The sequence below is a fragment of the Mobula hypostoma genome, chromosome 8, assembly GCF_963921235.1.
Source record: "Mobula hypostoma chromosome 8, sMobHyp1.1, whole genome shotgun sequence".
Taxonomy (NCBI): Eukaryota; Metazoa; Chordata; class Chondrichthyes; order Myliobatiformes; family Myliobatidae; genus Mobula; species Mobula hypostoma.
The window spans coordinates 44,524,982-44,547,859 of record NC_086104.1 but is presented as its reverse complement, the minus strand read 5'-3'; the positions used below and the strand labels follow the sequence as shown (position 1 = coordinate 44,547,859).

At 39.0% G+C, this 22,878-nt stretch overlaps 1 protein-coding gene across 1 annotated transcript in view; it reads left to right on the top strand.

Moving 5' to 3' along the window:
• Positions 1-22,878, top strand: part of spata17 (spermatogenesis associated 17) — a 306,947-nt gene that overhangs the window by 108,844 nt on the left and 175,225 nt on the right. The window contains exon 8 of the mRNA XM_063057259.1: positions 13,263-13,411. Coding sequence (XP_062913329.1) covers positions 13,263-13,411 — 149 coding nt within the window. The remainder of the gene's footprint in view (positions 1-13,262; positions 13,412-22,878) is intronic.

Here is a 22,878-nt window from a genome sequence, read left to right as displayed (position 1 = left end):
TACTTCTGACTACATCAGGCACAGCTTGTCCAATCATGGACCAAAGGCCAGATGAGAGTGAGTCACCATTTGCCAAGTGTGACATCAAGGAAAACTGGTAAAACTGACATTGATGGACATCAGGTGAAAACCTATGTTTGTTATAATACAGACACATCTCCAAGCTCTTAAGACTTGGGGCTGTGCAACCCCCTCTGTAATGGGATCCTTAACTTCATGATCACCGGACTGCAATCAGCAAAGACAAGCAACAACACCTCCTCGCTAAAGACTGGTGCCCCTCAAGGCTGACTCTGCAACTGCTTACTTCACTCCCTATACGCTCATGACTGTGTAATCAAATTTTGCATTACTTTCAAGTTTGCAGATAGCACCACTGTTGTGGTTCAGATCTTAAATAATGACAAGCAGAATACATAAAGGAAATGGAGAGCATGGTGACATGGTGTCAAGATAACAACCTCTCTCTCAATGTCAGCGAAACAAAAGAGGATAAGCAACAAATGCTGGTTTTACTAACAGTAATTTAGCTGCTGGGATCATGGATCCTGAAAATCTGAAATTATTCTTAGGAATATTAACTAAAAGTAATGCAACTGATTACACATAATAGCTCCTACGGAAGAAAAATTCATGAAAGAAAAATTTAAAAAACATTCTTGTCACACTCAATTGCAGGCTGTGACCACCAGGTGACTCTGTGGAGCAATTTATTTTCTGAATGTATCCTCATGTCATCCATGTTGCTTTCCTTTAGCTCTTTGAGAATCATGAGGTTTATGTTTAAATTAATTATTTTAAATCTTTTTACCTGCTTCCATCTGTTATTACTACCTCAAATGTTATCTTCAGCTGGTCCAGATCTGTTATTGGTACATCTGTACCCTAGGGCAAACCTTGCTCAACTATAGCATAGATCGTTCAATGAAACTATCTATAGCCCACTCCAACTCATATTCTATCATCTATATTAAATTATCTCTTTGCTAATGCACAGAAAATTCTAAGACAATTCTTTACTTCAGCTCTCTTACAGTTACTGTTATCAGACAAGCCAATGACGTTACTTCATTCCTTGCTTTGTTCCACCCATTTCTTCAACAGCAGCTGAGTTGAAACAGAAATAGTTGAATTTATATGTTTGATTAAATATCAATTGCTTGAAATTTTCTCAGAATTACAATTGAAAAAGTGCACAGTATTTGATAAAAATAATATCACAATAGTAACTAGAGTTAGAAAATGGATACTGGTCTATTCTAATTGGAATTGGATAGGAAGTAAATTGTTATAACATTTAAAGGCATAATGTGTATATTTCACATATTTAACCTTACGACGTGGCATGTCATCAACCGGGAATATATATTGAGATATCAAATGCATTGTACTGAAACTAGTGTGCAGAAAATCATTGTATCTATATGTAGTATATCAATATCTAGTAAGACTCTTGATTGTTTGTGTGAATCTATAAATTTGCCCTCCTTAAATGTCCTGTTAAATGTATGAATTTATACTAATTTACTCCTGATGAAAAAATTTAAAGTGTTAAATATAATTTTTGGAAAAGCAGACATGAGATATTCTGTTAAAAAAGTGCTTAATGGTGTTCTCCCTCACACTACTGATCACTCAATCTGCTTTTAGTTCAGTGCAATAGTGATCAAAGAATAGTTAGTTAGTTAGTCAAAACCATGAAACTAATGAAGAATATAAGTAGAATTAATCTGAATTTATGCAGTGGTTCATTTATGCTGAAATTGTATTGCCATTAAACAATATGTTAATATTAATAGTGAATGAAAATTTGTGTGAAACCAAGATAAATAAATGTCTTTTATTTGGTGAAAGGTTTACCATAATAGAAACATAGAAAAACCTACAGCACAATACAGGCCATTCGGCCCACTAAACTGTGCCGAACGTGTCCTTACCTTAGAAATTACCTAGGGTTACCCATAGCCCTCTATTTTTCTAAGCTTCACGTACCTATCCAGGAGTCTCTTAAAAGACCCTATCGTATCCGCCACTACCACCGTCGCCAGAAGCCCAATCCACGTACTTATCGCTCTCTGTGTAAAAAAACTTACTCCTGATATCTCCCCTGTACCTACTTCCAAGCACCTTAAAACTGTGCCCTCTTGTGCTAGCCATCTCAGCCCTGGCAAAAAGCCTCTGACTAGCTGTGTGGAACGTGCTTCCAGCAGAAGTGGTTGAGGCAGGTTCGATATTATCATGTAAAGTTAAATTGGATAGATATATGGACAGGAAAGTATTGGACGGTTATGGGCTGAGCGCAGGTCGGTGGGAATAGGTGAGAGTAAGAGTTCGGCACAGACTAGAAGGGTCGAGATGGCCTGTTTCCGTGCTGTAATTGTTATATGCTTATTATATATGGTTATCCACATGATCAATGTCTCGCATCACCTTATACACCTCTGTCAGGTCACCTCCCATCCTTCGTCACTCCAAGGAAAAAAGGCCGAGTTCACTCAACCTATTCTCATAAGGGATGCTCCACAATCCAGGCAACATACTTGTAAATCTCCTCTGCACCCTTTCTATGATTTCCACATCCTTCCTGCAGTGAGGCGACCAGAACTGAGCACAGTACTCCAAGAGGGGTCTGACCAAGGTCCTATATAGCTGCAACATTACCTCTCGGCTCCTAAACTCAATCCCATGATTGATGAAGGCCAATGCACTGTATCCCTTCTTAATTACAGAGTCAACCTGCGCAGCAGCTTTGAGTGTTCTATGGACTCGGACCCCAAGATCCCTCTGAATATTTTTGAATTGAAACATATAATTATAAAGTTCTGATGGGAGGTAAATTCCCTAAAATTTTAATTAGGTTAATAAAAACAATAATAGTAGGAAATACTCAGTACCTATGTTAGTCAGGCAACACCTGTGGAGACAGTTGACAAGTCAATGATCTTTATCAAATCGATTTTTTAATTTGGATGTCATCTGAGTTGCTGGTTCTTTGCAGAATTTTATGGTTCTGGTCCATCATATCTTTTTAATTCTGTGTCCCTTAATCTGAAAGAGATTAGAACTATAATTGGTGAATGACTAGCAAGAGAAAAATGGGTGAAAGAGATGAGTTTTAAGGATGAGTCTGAAGGTATTGTCTAGCATAGCAATAATTACATAAAGCATATCAATAACTACACAAATACTATGATAGCCAGTGAATTAAGGGCTAGGATGTTGGAATTTTGATCATACAATTCAGTGAAGAGGAAGAGGGCTTATTTCTGGTGTTGAAATGGAAGGAAGTTGGGGCTGAGAGTAAAGCATATGAAGCATAGCCAGATATTGTCTGCTCCCATGCAGATTCCCTTGTGAAATTAAATCACAAATATCCATATTTTTTATGGATGACACACTGAAACATCCTGGACAAGGCTATTCTATTTAGGAGGATTGACAACCACTTTGCAAATGTATTATGGTGTCATATACAGTATATCTGAGAATACTTCATTACAAGACTGCAGATAGAAATAATCATAGTGAGTGGTGAGTTCAAGGTAACAGTGAAAAGAAGCTATAAATGTACACTTTAATAATGGTCTTATTATACCTCTGGCATGATTGAGAATAGGAAAGGATGTGTTTGACATGACAAGGGGAAGAAGGGCTGGCTGAGAAGGTTTGGCCATCTGGAAAATCTTCTAGGAACCATGTATTTCCCTCTAGCTGTTATAATTTTCAACTGAAAGCTAAGGTTTTCAAAGTCTTGAGTCTATCACCTGCAGCCCACTATTAGTGCCTGGAATGCTCTCTCAGTTTAAACCACGGATTATTTCAGGCAATGATGACTAGTCTACCATGCCTCAGAATTTGGAATACACTGCTGAATTTGGATATATCATCAAATAATAGGACAGGCCAGGTAACACAGACATATAGATTTGATAGGATAAAGGCCAAGTAGACAAATTACTGACATTGTTCTGAGTTCAATGTGCAAATCCGGAGCTCATATGAACCATAAAACCTTTCACCTGATAAACAAGCTGGTGATGTGTGCGTGATCATGAAAATGGATGCTGATTGTCAATGCCATGTATCTAGGATGCCTTCACTCTCAGGCAGTATGTTATTCCTGCCATTTTTCAATTGGTAGGCCGATGGTTTATTGGGCAATAAAGAATCTCTCCACTCTCATTGGCTCCTGTTTGCAGTCTACATTAGTGGTCATGTTAGAAATTGTATTCATAATCACAACCTCAGGACCATGGTAATAAAAAGGAAAATGCCACTTGAGTCCTCTAGTTGAGATTCTGGTGTTCTGATTACTCAGATGTGACCTGCTCTACTCTGCATGGACAGGCTCACTCTTTTTTGACATCTGTTACATGTTGCATATTTGGCCATCATGAAGAAGAAACCCTTGTTTTTCTGAGAAGCCAGCTTCACCAGTTGTGCCCATGAGCCACGAAAACAATACATGCTCTAATGCCACAAAACTTTGCTACAGATTTGGCTTGGAAATACAAATGACACATTACCTGTACACCACAATTTTCCTTGCAGTGATCATTTCCTTTTGACAATTACCAATAATGTCTTTGTCACCCTCCACCCCAAAACAATCTTGTAAATCACCATTGATCAGAAAAAGCAACACAAACCTGACACTAAATTGTGGAGATAGCAATATGTTAGATTTTTAATCAATTAGTTCTGAGTCCAACCAAATTAGTAAGAATGATGGTTTAATTAGATACTAACACCTGGTTCTAACACACTAATTATACATCAGAAACAGCAGTGGAATTCATTTAGAACAACCATACTATTATCCACCTGCACCAAGCAGACATTGTGCATTTGAATGCAATTGGTTTCTGTTGGAGTCAGACAAGGGATAGTTTCTGCTTATCACTTAGGAGAATCTTGCACTTTATTTTGCACCAGAGTGATGCTGGGGTAGTTTGCTTAAGATACATCATATCTTCAGCACATCTTAATGGTATCTCTGTATTATTTAATGCTGCACATTGATGTTTGCTCTTCAGAAAGTAAGATGAACCAGGCCAAAATCCTCAAATGCTTATTAACTCTCAATTTGCATTACATGTTAGCCTGCCAAACCCTTTGATATCCTCCTTTGATTGTTTGTAGTTGCAAGAGACATTCCATGATTGGTTGTAGTTGCAAGGGACATTGGATAATCAACAATGAACTACCTTGTTGTCAAATATATTCAGTTACCATCAGTATGCTAACATCATTTTCAAGTACCTCTAAATGCCTTCTTGCATAAAGGATGCAACTTGCCAACTTACAAAAGGTCATGGAGCTGAAACATTCATTCTGTTTCTCTCTCCATGGATGCTGCCTAACCTGCTAATTATTTCTACTATTCTCTTTTTTATTATTTCATATTTCCAGTATCTGTTGTTTATTTGCTTATTGGTAGGTTACATATCACATGTAACATGTGACATAAAGCGTATCACAGAAATGATTTAATAAACCCAAAGCACTTGCCACCTCTGAAGTCCAGTACCTTGGTCTGAGCTTCTCCTGCAAATTGAATGTTCCTGTTTAAATCACACATTATTGCTAGTTCTTCTCAATTGTGTAACCCACCCCCCCCCCCCAGCTCTGAGCTCTGGGAGTATCTTTTTCATAAGGGCCGTGGCAGTTAAATGATGTGGCTAACCACTTTATTCTCAGGTAATCAAAACTCACCACTTTATTGAAGATGGTCTTGCCAATAGTCCTGTAAATAAATAAAATCTCATCTATTTTATAATATAAATTACCACACCTAGTCTTTCAAGCAACACACATAAAAGTTGCTGGCGAATGCAGCAGGCCAGGCAGCATCTATTGGAAGAGGTACAGTCAACGTTTCGGGCCGAGACCCTTCGTCAGGACTAACTGAAAGAAGAGCTAGTAAGAGATTTGAAAGTGGGAGGGGGAGGGGGATATCCAAAATGACAGGAGAAGACAGGAGGGGGAGGGATGGATCTTCTTTCAGTTAGTCCTGACGAAGGGTCTCGGCCCGAAACGTCCACTGTTCCTCTTCCAATCGATGCTGCCTGACCTGCTGCGTTCACCGCAACTTTTATGTGTGTTGCTTAATCATCTTGTCTTTCTCTATGTTTAGCAGAGCAGAACTGGTATAATGAACTTTACCTTGAAGCAAGTAGATGAACTATGCCCAGCCTAACAGATTTCCTCTCTTGCCTGATCTTTCACCATGTGCAGAACCAGCTTTTTAGCTATTCATTATGACACATGGAGATAGATGCAATGATGACTGAGCACCTTCACTCTGTCTGCCGCAAAAGGCGGGATTTCTGGTGGTTACTCATGTCAATTTGATTTCCCATTCCGATTCTGATATATCTACCCTCCTTTGCTGCCATGATGAGGCCAAACTCAGTTTGGAGGAGCAACAACTCTTATTTCATCTGGATAGCCTCCAATTTGATGGTATGAATACTGATTTCTCTACTTCCAGTTATTCACCCTATCCTTCCTTCCTTCCTTTTTCCATTCCTCATTCTGTTTACCCTCTCAGCCCTTCTCTTACCTGCCCATCATCCTCCTCCAGTTCCTCTCTTTCTTTCATTCATTCCATGTATCACTGCCCTCTCCTTTTAGATTCCTCCTCCTTCAGATCTTTATATCTCCTACCTATCCCCTTACAGCTTCTTTTTCATCCTTTCTCCGCCATCTACCCACCTTCCCCCTCACCCGGCCTCACCTCAAACCTACATAAACACAAGAGATTCTGCAGGTGCTGGAAATATCAGCATCTATGAACAGGAATAAACAGTCAATATTTCAGGCCATGACCCTTCATCAGGGTCATCTATCAGCTGCTAGCTTGTATTCCTTCCTCCCCCCACCTTATTTTTCTGGCTACTGCCCCCTTCCTACCCAGTCCTGATGAAGGACAATTTTGGTAGCATAATATGGGAGAGTTTCCTTTGTAGAGAAATATTGTGAATATAATATTGAAACATGGTTTCAGTCAAAATCAATCAATGTGCTTCGATTTTGTTGGGAAGATAATGGTTCAATAGTTCAATTGTTCATTTAATATCAGAGAATGTATACAGTATACAACGTGAAATTCTTACTTTTTGCAGACATCCACAAAAACAGAACAGAACCCCAAAGAATAAATGACAGAAAAATGTTAGAACCTCCAAGCACAAACAGCAGTAAAGCATCAACCCTCCCCCTCCTCTTCCCTCACTTATTTCAGCAAGTGCATCAGCAAGCAATGGCAAAGCCCCCAGAGAGAGACCATAATTCACACCAACAAAAACTATTGTTCGCCCAACAATTCGACATGCTACAGGCGCTCTCTCACTAACAAGAGACAGAGAGGTGCCACCACAGCATGAGGGGAGACCAACAATACAGTCGCTGTTACAATGTTAAATTATTGCATGTCACTTTTATTCCGAGTTTGCCTGACTTGAGAATCTTCAACAAACTCCTCCACCATCAAGAGAAAGAGAGAGAGAGAAAAAAAGAAATCTCCTGAGTATAAGGGCCTCTGACAGCCGATCTGCTGTTCACAATGTTCCATTTCTCCGGCGATGACTCAGTCAGAGACACTGGCATGGAATTTGCCCATCCTAACCTGAAGGTGCATGTCTTCCAGGCTGCATCCTTGGGATGTCGTAAAATGACCGGTCAGTGAGCTCCAAGAGTGGGAACCACCGCTGTAAAGAACCGCAGTTTGAATGCAGTGGTAGATCATGGGACTCCAACTGAACCTCACCCACCTTGGAAAAAGAAAGAAAAGAGACATTAAGGAGGAGAAATTAAAGCTGTTTCACAAATGAGCTTAAAGAAGCCACCCTCTAGCTACACCTTAGCTCTACCTATTTATCTTTCAGAATGCTGCCTTTTTTCAGAATCTTTCAGTTCTACAGCATGGAGGCAGGTTCTTTGGCTCAATTTGTCCCTACTGACCAAGTCGCATGCATTAGCTGATCTTATCTGTGTGCATTTAGCCCATGTGCGTCTAAACCTCTCTTATTCATGTACTATACCTATCTAAGTGTCTTTTAAATATTGTAATTGCACCTGTCTCTATCACTTAATCTTACATCTCATTCCACATAGCTAACACCCATTTGAAAAACTTACCCCTCATTTCCCTTTTAAATCTTTCCCCTCTCACCATAAACCTGTGCCCACCAGTTTTAGTCTTCCCTACCTTGGATAAAAGGCTGCGACCATGCACTGTCTCTGTGGCCCTCGTGGTCTTTTATATGTCTGCAAGGCTATCCCTCAGTCTCCTATGCTCCAAGGAAAAACCCCAACCTATGCAGCCTCTCTTTATAACTCAATCCTTCCATTCATGCTAACATCTTTATGAATCCTTTCTGCAACCTTTCCAGCTAACGACATTGCATCTACACTAGGTGATCAGAACTATATACTGTAATTCCAGTATGGTCTCACCAATGTCACTCGACTCTTGTACTCAGTGTCCTGACCCATGTAGGCAAGTACATTGGCCACTTTCTTTCTGACCCTGTCTACCAGTGTCACTGGTTTTAGGCCACTATGTACTTGTTCCAAAGTCTCCCTTTTCTAAAATACTCTCCAGTGCCTTGTTGTTTACTGTGTAAGTTTAACTGCTGAAGTCTAGGACTGTGCACTCAAATGAAGTGACCCTGACTTTCACAGGTTACAAAATCCGTAAAGCTGTCAGGGATACCATGTGACAAGACCAGCCCAACATGGAGTCACAGACCCTCCATCAATTTTAGCAGGGCTTACATGCTATAACAGGCTACAAAGTGAAATCAGGCAGCATTACCAAGAACAGTTCATTCCTTCCTGATGAACTTAATACATTCTATGCACATCCTAATAGCCTCCAATAACAGCAAATTTGCCATCAGTTTCAACAAAACAAAAGCTATCATTGATTTCAGGAAGGGGGCTGGTTACACATGTTCCTATTTACATCAACAGTGCTGAAGTCAAGATGGTTAAGATCTTCAAGTACCTAGAAGTGAACATCACTAATCATTTGTCTTGGTCCAAGAAAGCTCTCTAGTGCTTCTTCTTCCTCAGGAGGCTAAACCGATTTGCCATTTTTATCGATGCACCACAGAAACCATCTAATCCAGATACATCATAGCTTGGTATGACAACTTCTCTGCCTATGTGTGTAAAAAAACCCGCAGAGTTTAGCTTATCACGGACACAAGCCTCCCTCCTACACTCTCACTGCCTCAATAAAGCAGCCAGGATAATCAAAGACCCCACCCACCACGGACATTCTCTCTTCTCCCCTCTCTGATCCAGCAACTGATCCAAAAGCCTAGAAATACATACCACCAAACCAAAACACAGCTTCTATCCTGCTTTTGTAAGACTATTGAGTGGCTTCCTTGTTTGATAAGATCAACTCTTGACCCCACAATCTACCTTGTTATGACCTTACACTTTTTTGTCTACCTGAACTGCACTTTCTCTGTAACTGTAATACTTTATTTTGCACTTTTACTTTACCTTGTACTACCTCAGTGCACTATTCTTATGAATTGATCAGTATGGTTAGTATTCAAAACAATTTCTTCATCTTATCTCATGATATGTGGCAATAATAAGCCAGTTTACCAACTTACTTATCAAAAATGTAAGACCTCAAACTTGTTTGAATTAAATTTAATCAGCCATTCCTTGCCAGACTTTTCCGATTGATCAAGATCCTGGTGTAATCTCAGATTATCTTCTTCACTGTCCACTTTACTACTAAATTTAATCCATCATTTTGTGTGTTGTACTAAATTTGGAGTAATTTCAAAATGTACTGATCCTGTGACTACATTGTCATCCAGATGACAATCAACAATGTATCCAGCACCCTGCTCATCATAGGCCTCCAACTCAGAAAAAGATACCCTACAAACCCCTTCTCCTCCACCAAGATAATTTAGTATCCATTTACCAGCTCATCTTGGTTCCCATGATATTTAATCTTCTAGACTAACCTACCATGCAGGACCTTATCAAAAGCTTTTCTATTGTCCATGTAAGTTGGCTTATTATTGTCACGTATATTGGGGTACAATGAAAAACTTGTCTTACATAGTATCCATAAAGATCATTTCACTACAACAGTGTATTGAAATAGTTTAAAGCATCTATTGCCTGCCTTTATCAATCCTCTTGATTACCTTTCAAGATACTGAATCAAATTTGCAAGACATAGTTTTCCATGCACAAAGCCATGCTGACTATTTCTCTTCACACCTTGCCTTTCCAAATGCTGTTAGAATCTGTCTCACACAATCCCCTCTAGTATCTTTCCCACCACTGATGTTGTGTACATTGGCCTGTAGCACCCTAGAATTCATCCAACTTTATGCATTTTAAGACCACCAGTGCCTCCTTTTTTTAATGTGGAAATGTTTCAAGACATCACTATTTTCTTCACTGTATTCTCTAGCTTCTATGACTTGCTTCATGGTAAACATAGATGAAAATTATTCATTTAAGACTTTGTCCATCTCCTGTGATTCTACAGCTAGATAACCACATTAATCTTTCAAGGGCTCTGTTGTTTTCCAGATTATTTGTTTTGCTCTTAATATAATAATAGGATCTCTGAGGACTTTCAAGTTTAAGTTCAATTTATTGTCATCTAATGATATATACAGTATACATACTAACTAACGAAACAACATTTCTCTGGACCAAGGTGCACAACACAGTACATATATGTAAATCATACACATTACATATTGTGTTACATTCCCACAAATAAATTAACAAATAATCGGGTGTGTTATGATTCAAGTTAAAAGTAAACAGAATAACGCTTCTAAGACCATATGATAAGATAATTACGTGGTGGCAGGGAGTTCAGTAGTCTTACAGCCAAGAGAAAGAAGCTGTTTTCCCATCCTAACAGTTCTTGTCCTAATGCTACAGTACCTGCTGCCTGATGGCAGGGGTCAAAGATATTGTTAGACGGGTGGGAGGGATCATTGACAATGATAATGGTGCTTCATATGCAGTGCTCCTGATAAATATTTCTAATAGGTGGAAGAGAGACCCGATGATCCTGGCAGCAGTCCTCACAATCCTTTAAAGGGACTTGTGGTCAGATGCCTTGCACTTCCTTACTTGGTGGCGATGCACCTGGTCAGGACACTGTCGGTGGTGCTCCTGTAGAAATTGGTTAAAATTGGCAGTGGGGGAGAATATAAAAACATAAGTAGGAGCAGGAGTTAGCCATCTGACCCATTGAGCCTGTTCTGCCATTCAATAAAGTAAAGGCAACCGTTAGTCTTGCGAGACCATGGATCTGCGCCTGGAAAGTCTTCACTCTCCAGGGCGCAGGCCTGGGCAAGGTTGTATGGAAGACCAGCAGTTGCCCATGCTGCAAGTCTCCGCTCTTCACGACACTGATGTTGTCCAAGGGAAAGGCATTAGGGCCCATACAGCTTGGCACCAGTGTCACCGCAGAGCACTGTGTGATTAAGTGCCTTGCTCAAGGACACAACACGCTGCCTCAGCTGGGGCTTGAACTCATGACCTTCAGATCACTAGTCGAATGCCTTAACCACTTGGCTACGTGCCCACACCTGCCTTTCCCCTGTAACCCTTAATTCCCCTACTATGCAAAAATCTATCCATCCTTGTCTTAAATATATCTACTGAGGTAGCCTCCACTGCTTCATTGGGCAGAACTTCACTTGTCCCAATCACCTTAAGAAATGAAGATGCTGCTATGCTTTCTTGACTAGAGAGGTGGTGTTGAGGGACCAGCTGAGATAGTCGAGTATGTGCACTCTCAGAAACTCCTAACTCTCTCCACAGAGGAGCCATGTATGTGTAGTGAGGAGTGATCATCCTGCATCTACCTAAAATCCACAATCATCTCTTTGGTCTTGTCTATGTTGAGGTTCACTTTGTTATCCTCACACTATTCAAGGAGCTGCTCTACCTCCTCTTTGTATGCTGTCTCATCGTTGTTGTTGATGAGGCCTACGACTGTTGTGTTATCAGTGAACGATGATTCCTTTTGAACTGGACCTAGCAATGCAGTCATACATCAGCAGTGGGCTGAACACACAGCCCTAGGGAGCCTTAGTGTTAAGCCTGATGAAGCTAGAGATATTTCTGCCAACATGGGCTGACTGTGGCTTTTCTGTCAAGAAGTCCTGCATCTACTTACGGAGAGAGGTGTTGAGACCAGGAGGACTGTTTACCTACCAGCATATGAGGCATGATGGTAATAAACACTGAGCTGAAGTCAACAAACAGCATCCTGGCATAGGAGGCACCATTTTCCAGGCGGGACAAGATGGAGTGGAGTGCAGAGGCTATGACATCATCTGTAGACCAATATGAGCGATAAATGAACTGGAAAGGGTCCAATGTACCAGGAAGATGGATTTATTGCGATCTATAATCAGCCGCTGAAAGCACTTCATTGTTCCTCAATCTTATTTACTAAAGCTATCTCACATCCACCTGACCTTTCTGATTTCTCTCTTGTATACCCCTTCATCCCTTGTAACCTTCAAGAGATTCTCTTGACCCCTGCACCTGATATATGCCTCCTTTTTCCTAATCAAAGCCTCAGTATTCCCCGTGAACCAGTTAATCTTGCCAGTCTTGCCCTTCACTATGCTGGCCCTGATCTCTCCCAATTTCATTTTTAAAAGCCTCCCACTTGCCAAATGTCCTTTTATTTGCAAACGTCTTCTCCCAATAAACCTTTGCATGTTCCTGTCTAGTTCCATTACATGTAGCCTTACCCCAATTTTGGATGTTAATTGCCACCATATTTTAGTATTTTTAAAGAATATTACAGTTGTGACCATTCTACCTGGTTAAGTTAAAACTTATTTAGAAATGAGAGGGGTTTAAGGGAAGAAAGTGTGATTACATTGAGTAGTAATTAAAATGTAAATTACAAAGCTTAACAACTGTGCCCAGCTCTATATCTCCTTTCTGCATTATTTGCAAATAATTTTAACTGAATACGATATTGATTACCAGTTTAAAATACAAACTCTCTTTTTGCCCAGCTCTGGATATTTTTGAATTGTCATCTATCAACAAAATGTTATCAACTTTCATGTTCTTTGTAACTGTATATCAAAAGGTATTACTTTTATAAATAATTTACAATAGAGAAGCTTGCAGCACTTACACAGACGCACAGGTTCCTCAGTCATCAATAATGTGTCAAAAAACATGACAATAAAACATTTACCTTATCCTGTACCTGTCAGGGTCCCTTCCGCGATACTGCTGAAGTATTGCAACAGCGCTACAAGCCTTTGGAGCCAACCTTGCGGGTGGCAACATCAATCACATCAGAGGAGGAGGCACGGAAGGAGATGAAAAGAGAAGAATGGAGAAATCGTGTACATGACAATATGTAAGTCATTATCTTCAACATCAATGGTACTTACTGTTATGTAGTTTGTTACAGTTGTTATCCTGCAGTGTTAATTATATTATAATTATTGATTTGTTCAAACAATAACACAATATTGCATTTCATTTTGAAAATTAAATAATTTCACTTTATATTTGCTGATTATTCATCACAGAATAATGACATATAGTAATTGGTTCTTGGCCACATAGGGGCATTAGGTGGCTGTAGCACACAATACACATGTCAAAAGATGCTAGCAGTAGCGGTATAACAAGCTGGTCAGCTAGTTTCATTTATTTATTCATTATCATCAGGCTGTGGCTACTTGTCACGGTTTCTAGGTAAAGAAATGATTTGGCAATAAGATTGGGTTGTGTAATTGTTGACTAATGTCCTAAAGTGAAATTGGGTGGAGTGAAGTAATAGGCAACAGAATCAAGAGGTGACCCTAAAATGGTCTTAAGTACATCTTGTGGAGCTGGAATGAATATTTTTGCCTTTGCAAGCTGCATGTGTCTTTCATAAATTTAATTATCTATGGGTCTGTAAGGAACACCAATCCTTGTACATCTCAGAATACTGGACACAGAAGAATTGAACTAATTTTAATTTTGAATCAAAAACATGCAAGGTAGTTTGAAAACACCTTTCTTGGGATGAGGTTCTTGTGCTATCAGGTGTGGAAAGTTAATTTATTAATTTTATTAGTTTACCTTTGCTTTCTGCCAAGATGCATTGTGATCCAATTCCACATTCAGAGTTACATTAATGTGGTTGTGAATGTAACTAAGTTCTCTAATGAAATCTGACTTTCCCATTAAAATCACCACAACTTAGACCTCCTTGTCTCTTAAAAAAACTGAATGCAACAACCATGAGTTTAGGGTACTATAGCTGGCATGCTTTTATACTGATGCTTTGATTTGAAAGAGAGGCGCCCATCTGCACAATGTGATAGGAAATAAGACTTTCGCTGAATAATGCAATAGAAATATTCAATTTTTTTATACTTAAGCTGCTATAATTCTATGACCATTAGCTCTTATCTGGTATATCATTGATAACTGTTCACATAACATTCAGCCCTTAATCCACAAAGGAATTCAACTCTGCTATATCCCAGCTCTAATGATTGGATACTTGGCACTAATAACAGTTTTCGTTCTGATTTCGTGAAATCTGACACATGGGTATTTGTAAATATCAACAAATAAATTAAAGTAATTATATTCTACAATTGTAATACTGCAGCATTAAACATCCCTTGGTATTATATATCCCATAATGAAAGAAAAACTTTAACATGTACATAATATATGTACAATATATATAAGTTCTGATTTACCAGTGTTCTGCTTTCTCGTCTATAATTGTACAGTTCAATTTATGCCTACATGTAAAACAACAGTGAATCTCCATGAGAAAACTATAACATTGAAAGGTGAATGCACTATTCCTGCTATAGTTTGGTACCTAAAGCTCTAAAAGAAACGTGGAAGCTTAGGTGCAATAGAGAACAGTATGCTAAGAAAAATCCTTCTGTGCAAGGGGTATCTATAATGTCTATAATAAAATACATCAATTAATGACAAGAAAAATTTTCTGGATGTGATGCTGAAGATTTATAAGTACAGTTGCTCACTCTACAACCTCAAAACTGATAAGTTCATTTGACTTTATGAGTTGGCTTGAGTCAGATGCCGAAATGGAGCAATGATTTTATGACGCAGAGAAAGCTGATGACTCATGTCAACAGATTGATGCACAATCTGAAAAATACTGACAGAGTGCAGGGGCAAGGATTTCACCAACATAAGCTGTGATATACTGTCCTCCTGCCTTGACCTGCTGCTTTTGCTCCAAGTTCAAAGGAAGAATGCAATTTTGCAGAAAGTCAGTCACGCAGTGTCATTTTTGATTTGACTGGACCATTTGACAGAACTGAAGAAGAGTATGATAAAATACTTCCCCTTGCCTGGATAAGTGCAGCTCAAAAAATACTCAAGAAACTGAATGCCATCTAGGACAACATAAACACGTTCAACAGTACCCAAAGCATACTCTTGTTAGCCATGTTTGTGTCATATTGCCTTTAGAATACTTCATCGTCTTTGGAATGTATATATCCTTCTGAATTGCTTCCAGCAATTCCAGCTTTTGCTGCTCTGCTATCATCCCTGCCAGTATTCTTTTCCAATCAATTCTGACTAACTCCTCTATCATGCCTCTGTAATTCCCTTTACTCCATTGTAATAATGATACATCTGACTTTAGCTTCTCCTTCTCAAATTTCAGGTTTCTGGTTCATTGCACAACATTCAATCCAGGATAGCTGATCCCCTAGTGGGCTCAACCACAAGCTGCTCTAAAAAGTCATCTTGTAGTCACTCTAGAAATTGCCCCGCCTGGAATCCAGCACCAACCTAATTTTCCCAATCTACCTGCACATTGAAATCTCCCATGACTATTGTAAAATTGCCTTTTTGGCATGCATTTTCTATCTCCCATTGTAATTTGTAGACCACATCCTTACTACTGTTTGGGGGTCTGTACACAACTTCCATCAAGGTCTTTTTGCCCTTGCAGTTCCTTAGCTCTGTCCACAATGATTCAACACCTTTTAACCTTATATCACCTCTTTCTAATTATTTAATTTCATTTTTTACCAACACAGCAATGCAGCCCCCTCTGCCTTCCTACCTGTCCGTTTGATACAAATGTGTTTTCTTGGACATTAAGTTCCCTGCTGTAATCTTCTTTAATCCATGATTCAGTGATGCCTACAACATCATACATGCCAATCTAAAACTGTGCTACAAGTTTATCTACCTTATTCCGTACACTGTGCACATTCAAATATAACACCTTAATTCCTTTATTTACCCTTTTCAATTTTGTCTGCCTTTTACATTGCAACTCATCCTGTTGACTGCAGTTTTGCCCTATCGACAGCCTCTACCTTTTCTCTGTTTGTAAACCAACTGCCTCATCTTCAGCACTATCATTCGCCTACAAAACTTCTTGCATTGAAATATAGGGCGCTCATGACACTAGTCTCACCATGCTCAACATTTTGATTCCTAACTTTGTCTGAGGTCTTACCAACATCTGCCTCAAAACCTCTCCACCAACTGTTGTGGCACTCTGGTTCCCATCCTCCACAACTCTTAATGTAAACCCCACAATGCAGCATTAACAACTCTTCTCACTAGGATGTTGTTCCCCTCCAGTTCAGGTGTAAACTGTCCCTTCTGTACAGATCCCACCTTCCCTGGAAGAGAGCCCAATGATCCAAAAATCTGATGCCCTCCCTCCTACGCCAACTCTTTAGCCATGTAGTAAATTGTATAATCTTCCTAGTTCTGGCCTCACTCACACGTGACATGGGTAGCATTTCAGAGGTCACAAGCCTGGAGGTTGTGCCCTTTAATTTAGCACCTAACTCCCTGAACTCCCTATGCAGAACCTCGTCACTTGTCCTACCCTTGTCATTGGTACCTAAGTGACATGGGTAGGACATGACTTATGGCTGTTCAGCTTCCTATTTAAGAATACTGAGGACGATCCAGGATATCCTGGACCCTGGCATCGGGAGGCAACATACCATCCGAGAATCACATTCTTGCCCACAGAACCTCCTGTCTAATCTAACTAATGAATCCCCTATCACCACAGCATACCTTTTCTCCCCCTCTTCCCTTCTGAGTCACAGAGCCAGACTCAGTGCCTGAGACTCAACCACTGTGACTTTCCTTCGTGAAGTCAACCTCTCCCAACAGTATCCAAAGTGATATACCTGTTGTTGATCACAGGGGTATTCCTCAACCCCTTTCCCCTTCCTGATTGTCACCCATTTTCCTGTGTTCTACACCTCGGTTATAACTGCCTCTCTATACGTCCTATCTATCACCCCCTTCAGCCTTCCGAATGATTGGGAGTTCATCCAATTCCAGCTCCAGCTCCTTAACATGAATTGTTAGAAGCTGTAGCTGGATGCACTTCTCGTAGTTGTAGTCATCAGAGACACTAGAGATCTTCCTGCCTTCCAACATCCCGCAAGAGGAGCATTCCACTATCCTGCTTGGCATCTCTACTGTCCCACCTGAGCAGATATAAAGAAGGGAAGGGAAAAAATGCAACCTAGAGCTTTTCTTTCCTTTGCTTTCTGTGACTGAAGCCTCTCTTCATTGCCCCGACACAAAATATATCATCACCATCCATCAACAAGCAACAATGCAGCAACAAATAACCAAACCATAATCTCCCTGCTTTTGCATTCACTTTCCCCAGCAATAAAAGACATTCTCTGAGATGTTCTAATTACTTGGTGTACTTCCATGGTAATTGGTCATAAATGGGGCATTCCAGTTCCCATATTCCTCTGCATCTCAGAGCTCTGTTAGGTTTCATCATTCAGACATAGTGTTTTTGTTTATATGAAGGAGAATCGTTTGTTGAAATTGTTTTAAAATCAAATGAACTTATGTCTGGAAGTTAGTGTGCTCTTTTTTGGAACAATAATCATTGCTTAATAAACCCACACCAGCTTGGCTTTTAATAAACATGCATTAGTTTTTTTTTCCATCAAACACTTCCTTAAATGGCAAGCAGCAGGAGTCCTTAACGATGTACTCTGAAATTAATTTAGCTACCAACATTTTCATTGCGGCAGTCACAACAGGAACTTAGCCCTCAAAGTCATACAGCAGCAAACGTAACAGTTTTGGTGGATAGCGCACAGGATGCTAGAGAAAGGGAGAGAGTCTGAAGATATTCCAAGGGAGATGGAGAAATTGATGGATGGTCATGATATCTTCTGAGGCAGGGCAAACAAGAAGCTCATGAGTGCAGCCACAAGTGAAGCAAAGCAGGGGGTGACTGATTACCTGTCCTCAAGGTGTTACATACCATGGACATGGAGCAACACAGGTGGAAATATCAGAATATCACCAAATACGTCAAAGCAACTCTTCAATACTAATAAATACTATTCATTGATACCATCTCCAACTGAGGCTCTCATACATATCGACAATATTAACACTCCTACCCACACTCATACACAAATCCATGTACATATAGACCTTATAAATGTAGCACAATAACATGCCTCCGTAGCATCCAAAACATCTTCAGGAGCGGTGCCTCAGAAATACGGTGTCCATTATTAATGCCCCACCTCCATCACCCAGGGCATGCGCTCTTCTCACTGTTATCATCAGGAGGGAGAGACCATGAATGCTACCTCATTTTCATATAGTATTTCTGTTTAGCACTATTTTTAATCTAACTTGTTAATATACATATGTATACCTACTGTAATTGATCTATTTATTTTTCTTTCTATATTATTATGTATTGCATTGTACTGCTGCCTCTGTTAACACATTTCATGACACATGCTGGCGATAATAAACCAGATTCTCATTCTGATTAATTTATTCTGCTGCATTTCACTTTAAGCAAAGGGCACTGGTAGTAGGAGGGAGGCCATAAGTATAGGAGTATAGCCATCTTGTGCTCAGTGTCTCTTTAGATTAGAGGAGATAGTCCTGTTCTTCATTACTAGAGGGAACACAGAAGGCCAGAGGTTACAAAGAGTTGGCATGGAATACATATTAAAGCAACAAATGCAGAATTGGGATGCACAGATGTAATCGGTCCTTCCTATTTGAAGTGATGTATCCAAGCAGTATGTGGCATCTAATGACCAATCCCTCAGTTTCTATTGCAGCACAAACATAAACTACCTAGCATAGTCTACTCAATCTACTGTAATCTTTGCTCTGGATATTCAAATAGACTGCAGAGTATCACAACTGTTCAGCTAATGATCTTTGGCTGAGATGCTGCCTAGGGGAGAGGGAACTATCAATACTCCATAGAAGATGTTGTTGTTGAGTGCCGTTGCGTTGCCGTTGAGTAATGGCAACCCTATCAATAGTGTAGTTGTCTATAGGGTTTTTTGTGGCAAGATATGGAAGTAGATTGCCAGGCCTTCCTTCCACACAGATACTGCTGCTGCCCAGGTTGGGAGCCAGCTGGTTTCGAACTCAGGATTATCTGCCTCAGAGTCCAGTGATACCACTACACCACTGGCCAGTCTGGAAGATGGACAGGCTCTCCTTTTTCAGGATGACAACATTTGTGAATTCATCACCATCAGTGAATTTGTTGTTGATTGACACATATCAAACCAGACTGCTGAAAATCATGTCAAGAAATGGCAGTCTGAATCTGGACTTTTTACATTCTGAGTTCCTTGAGTTTGATCCAAGACTCTCTGTTGCAGGGGTTCACATTCTTCATAAGGATCAATACCATTAAACAGAGGGACAATGAACCGCAGGTTGGGAGTCCCTGTTCTACTGCTTCCTCCTTTGAAATTCCTCACCCTTCTGCTTGCTGTGATGCAGCTATACCAGAGCACGAGTTGAAATACCAGGACAGCAAAGATGACTCAGAGACAGGAGACAGGGATTGATTTATGTTTATTTAGCATGTGTTCCATGAATGATTTCTCATTGGAATGTTCACTATTTGTTGATTTAAATTTTATTGTTGTAGTCAAATTGAAGTTCTGATAATCAGCAATAGATGTGAGTTAAGATGGGAACTGTAATGTTTTTGTAACTCCATAAACTAATGGAAAGAAATACATAGGAGCCTGGGGCTAAATGTGTCTATTTTCATTTTTTTTTACAGTAGTGAGGCATGCACATCTGATATGGTGCCATAATGATGTATTCCATTCTTGTACTTTGTACACATAAACCCATAATGAATTATGTAAACAAACAAGAATATTTAATCAAACAGTATATTTACGATATGACTCAAATATCGCTGAAATATTAAATACAAAGCAAGAACTATTGGACAATTGTGAACTGTGATCATATGACCATAAGAACTCCAAGTAAGTAACATCCATTTGTTTCCCTCTATCCACTGCACTCATTATATCCTCAAAGAACTCCAGTAAGTTTGTCAAACAGGACCTGAAATTGCTGAATCCATGCTGCATCTGCCTGATGGATACATTTCTTTCCAGATGCCTCTCTACTTTTTTCCTTAATGATAGCTCTTGTCACCAGCTCTTTCTATCTCTTACACTACAGACACACTATTGCCCATGCTTTCCTGCCTGTCCTTTCGATACAAAGCATACCCTTTAATGTTAAACTCCCAACATTGACCTCCTTTCAGCCACAATGCAGTGATGCCTACAACGTCATACCAACCAATCTCCAATTGTGCCACGATTTTGTCCACCTTTTTCTGAATGCTATGCGTATTTAAATACAGCACCTTCGGTCCTGCATCGTTCACCCTCATGAATTTTGCCTCTGTGGTGCAACTTAACTCTTTGCTCTGCCTACAGTTGTACCCAATCATCGGCTTGTCCTTCCTTACATTCATATTACACATTATATCATTTACATGTAAACCTTCTGGCTCATCTTTACCTCTGAAATTCTGGTTCTTATCCCCCTGCCATATTAGTTTAATCATCTTAATTGCCATTACAATATGATGAGTTGGTTTCTGAAACAGAATGAGTATGTTTTAAGCAGAAACCATCATGATTCACTGTGTGTGGCCACCTACTAGTTATACATTCAGAGAGTGGTTTTCCTTTCAGTTGTGTGAGTTTTCTGTCAAATGTTGTCCCTGATTTGCTAAAATTAACTAAGGTCAGCCCCTTAAAGGTGTAAGTAATGATAGTAATTAACTTGTGAATTATGCAAGATTAAAGAGGAAACAGATGCAATGAAAAGTTTTTCCTGTAAGTTACAAATATTTACTGCTACAATTGCTATTTTTTGCAAACAAAATTGTTCAAATTCCGTGAGATTTCATTTACCCAAAATAAGAAAACGCACATAGTCTTAAGGAAGTAGAATTAGAGAACTATATTATAGATTCATTAATCTGCAGCTGTTTTGTCAAGTTCCCTTACGAGAAATCAGTATTTTTTCCAGATGGTTCCAGATTTTTTCCATATCAATATGGTTCTGAAAGACTTAAATATGAATGTATTTAGTCAAATAAAGGCAGTTCCATTTGTATATCATAGAATGCAGAAAAGCAGTTTTATTAAATTATGTTCCATATTATTCTAGTTTTTAATTGATCCATTTGCTAAATGCAAGTTATTATAAAATGGTAGGAAGAATATTGGAGGGCTTTGTTTCATGCTTCACCACACAATAGCTGTGATTTCAAGTGTATTTGTAATGCCCACGCATGTTATACAGAAAGAGAACTAACTTAACATTTTACCATGACTATTTCAATAAACATACATAAGCTAAGTTTGTTCTGAACTTCTGAAATTCATTGTAAGTAGTCTATTTTATACTGCTTTAGTAGGAAGCCGGTTATCTCAGTTTCCAATTAAATAAGCTGGAGTAATCTTAATTTATGTAGAAATAGTTTTCGCTTATTCATTTGTGATTCCTCTTTGTAAGGTTTTTAGCTGTTTGGTTAAAACCATTCTGGGCATAGGTCCAAACTGAAGAATCCATTCCAAAGGACTAATAATTTTGGTATTACTTATGCGACTGATGAAAATTAATTTTATATGACAGCTTTACTCATTTCAGAATCATTTTTGTAGTTGTCAAGCAGAAAATCCACACTCAAAAGATAAATCCTATCTTGCGACAAAATACAAAGAATTCTAATGCTGCCATTTAAAAATTTTGAAAAGGTTCCTAAGGGATTGCTTCTTGCAAATATAAGCTACTTAAGAAATTAAGGATATCCTTTCATGTAATAATAAATTTTGAGTGCAAAGTTATTTTACGTTCAAAATATAACTTTCTTCAGTTATGGATCTATGCACAGCAACAAGATAGTTTAATTTTGAATATTTTAAGGTAAATCAAGAATGTCATTACAATTGTAATATTTCTACTTAATTGAATATATTATGGAAATATTCTATCCTTATAATATCACTGTACAACCTTTTTTTCATCCTTTATAATCCTTAAATCTGAGATAAATTACGGCCAAGTGAGTGGTGGGGAATATCATTTTCTTTGAGATAATGGAAGTAGAAGTGTATGTTACCTCATTCTATAATAGTCATATTTTATAAAAGTAATATGTTACAGTAATATTCATTTTCTCTCTTCATATAACTACTAGTTTCAATATTTCAATAAGTTGTTGAAGTTGAAAAGTTGCATGATATTTTTCTTGGTCTCATAGCACATGTAATGTAACCTGTGTTGACTGTGGCTTGCATTCTTATATGAAAAATGATAACCATTGTGACACCTAAATTTGTCTAATCCAGCTTCTGTAAAAATGTATTATGCAGATGAGAAAAAGATCTTTTCATGAGGCTTGTGTTTAATTTCTATTTACAGAAAAGATTTTGTGCAAAGTATTGAAACTCAGATATAGCAAAAGTGCACCGTACTTCAGCAGGCTAGATGTCCTGCAGAATT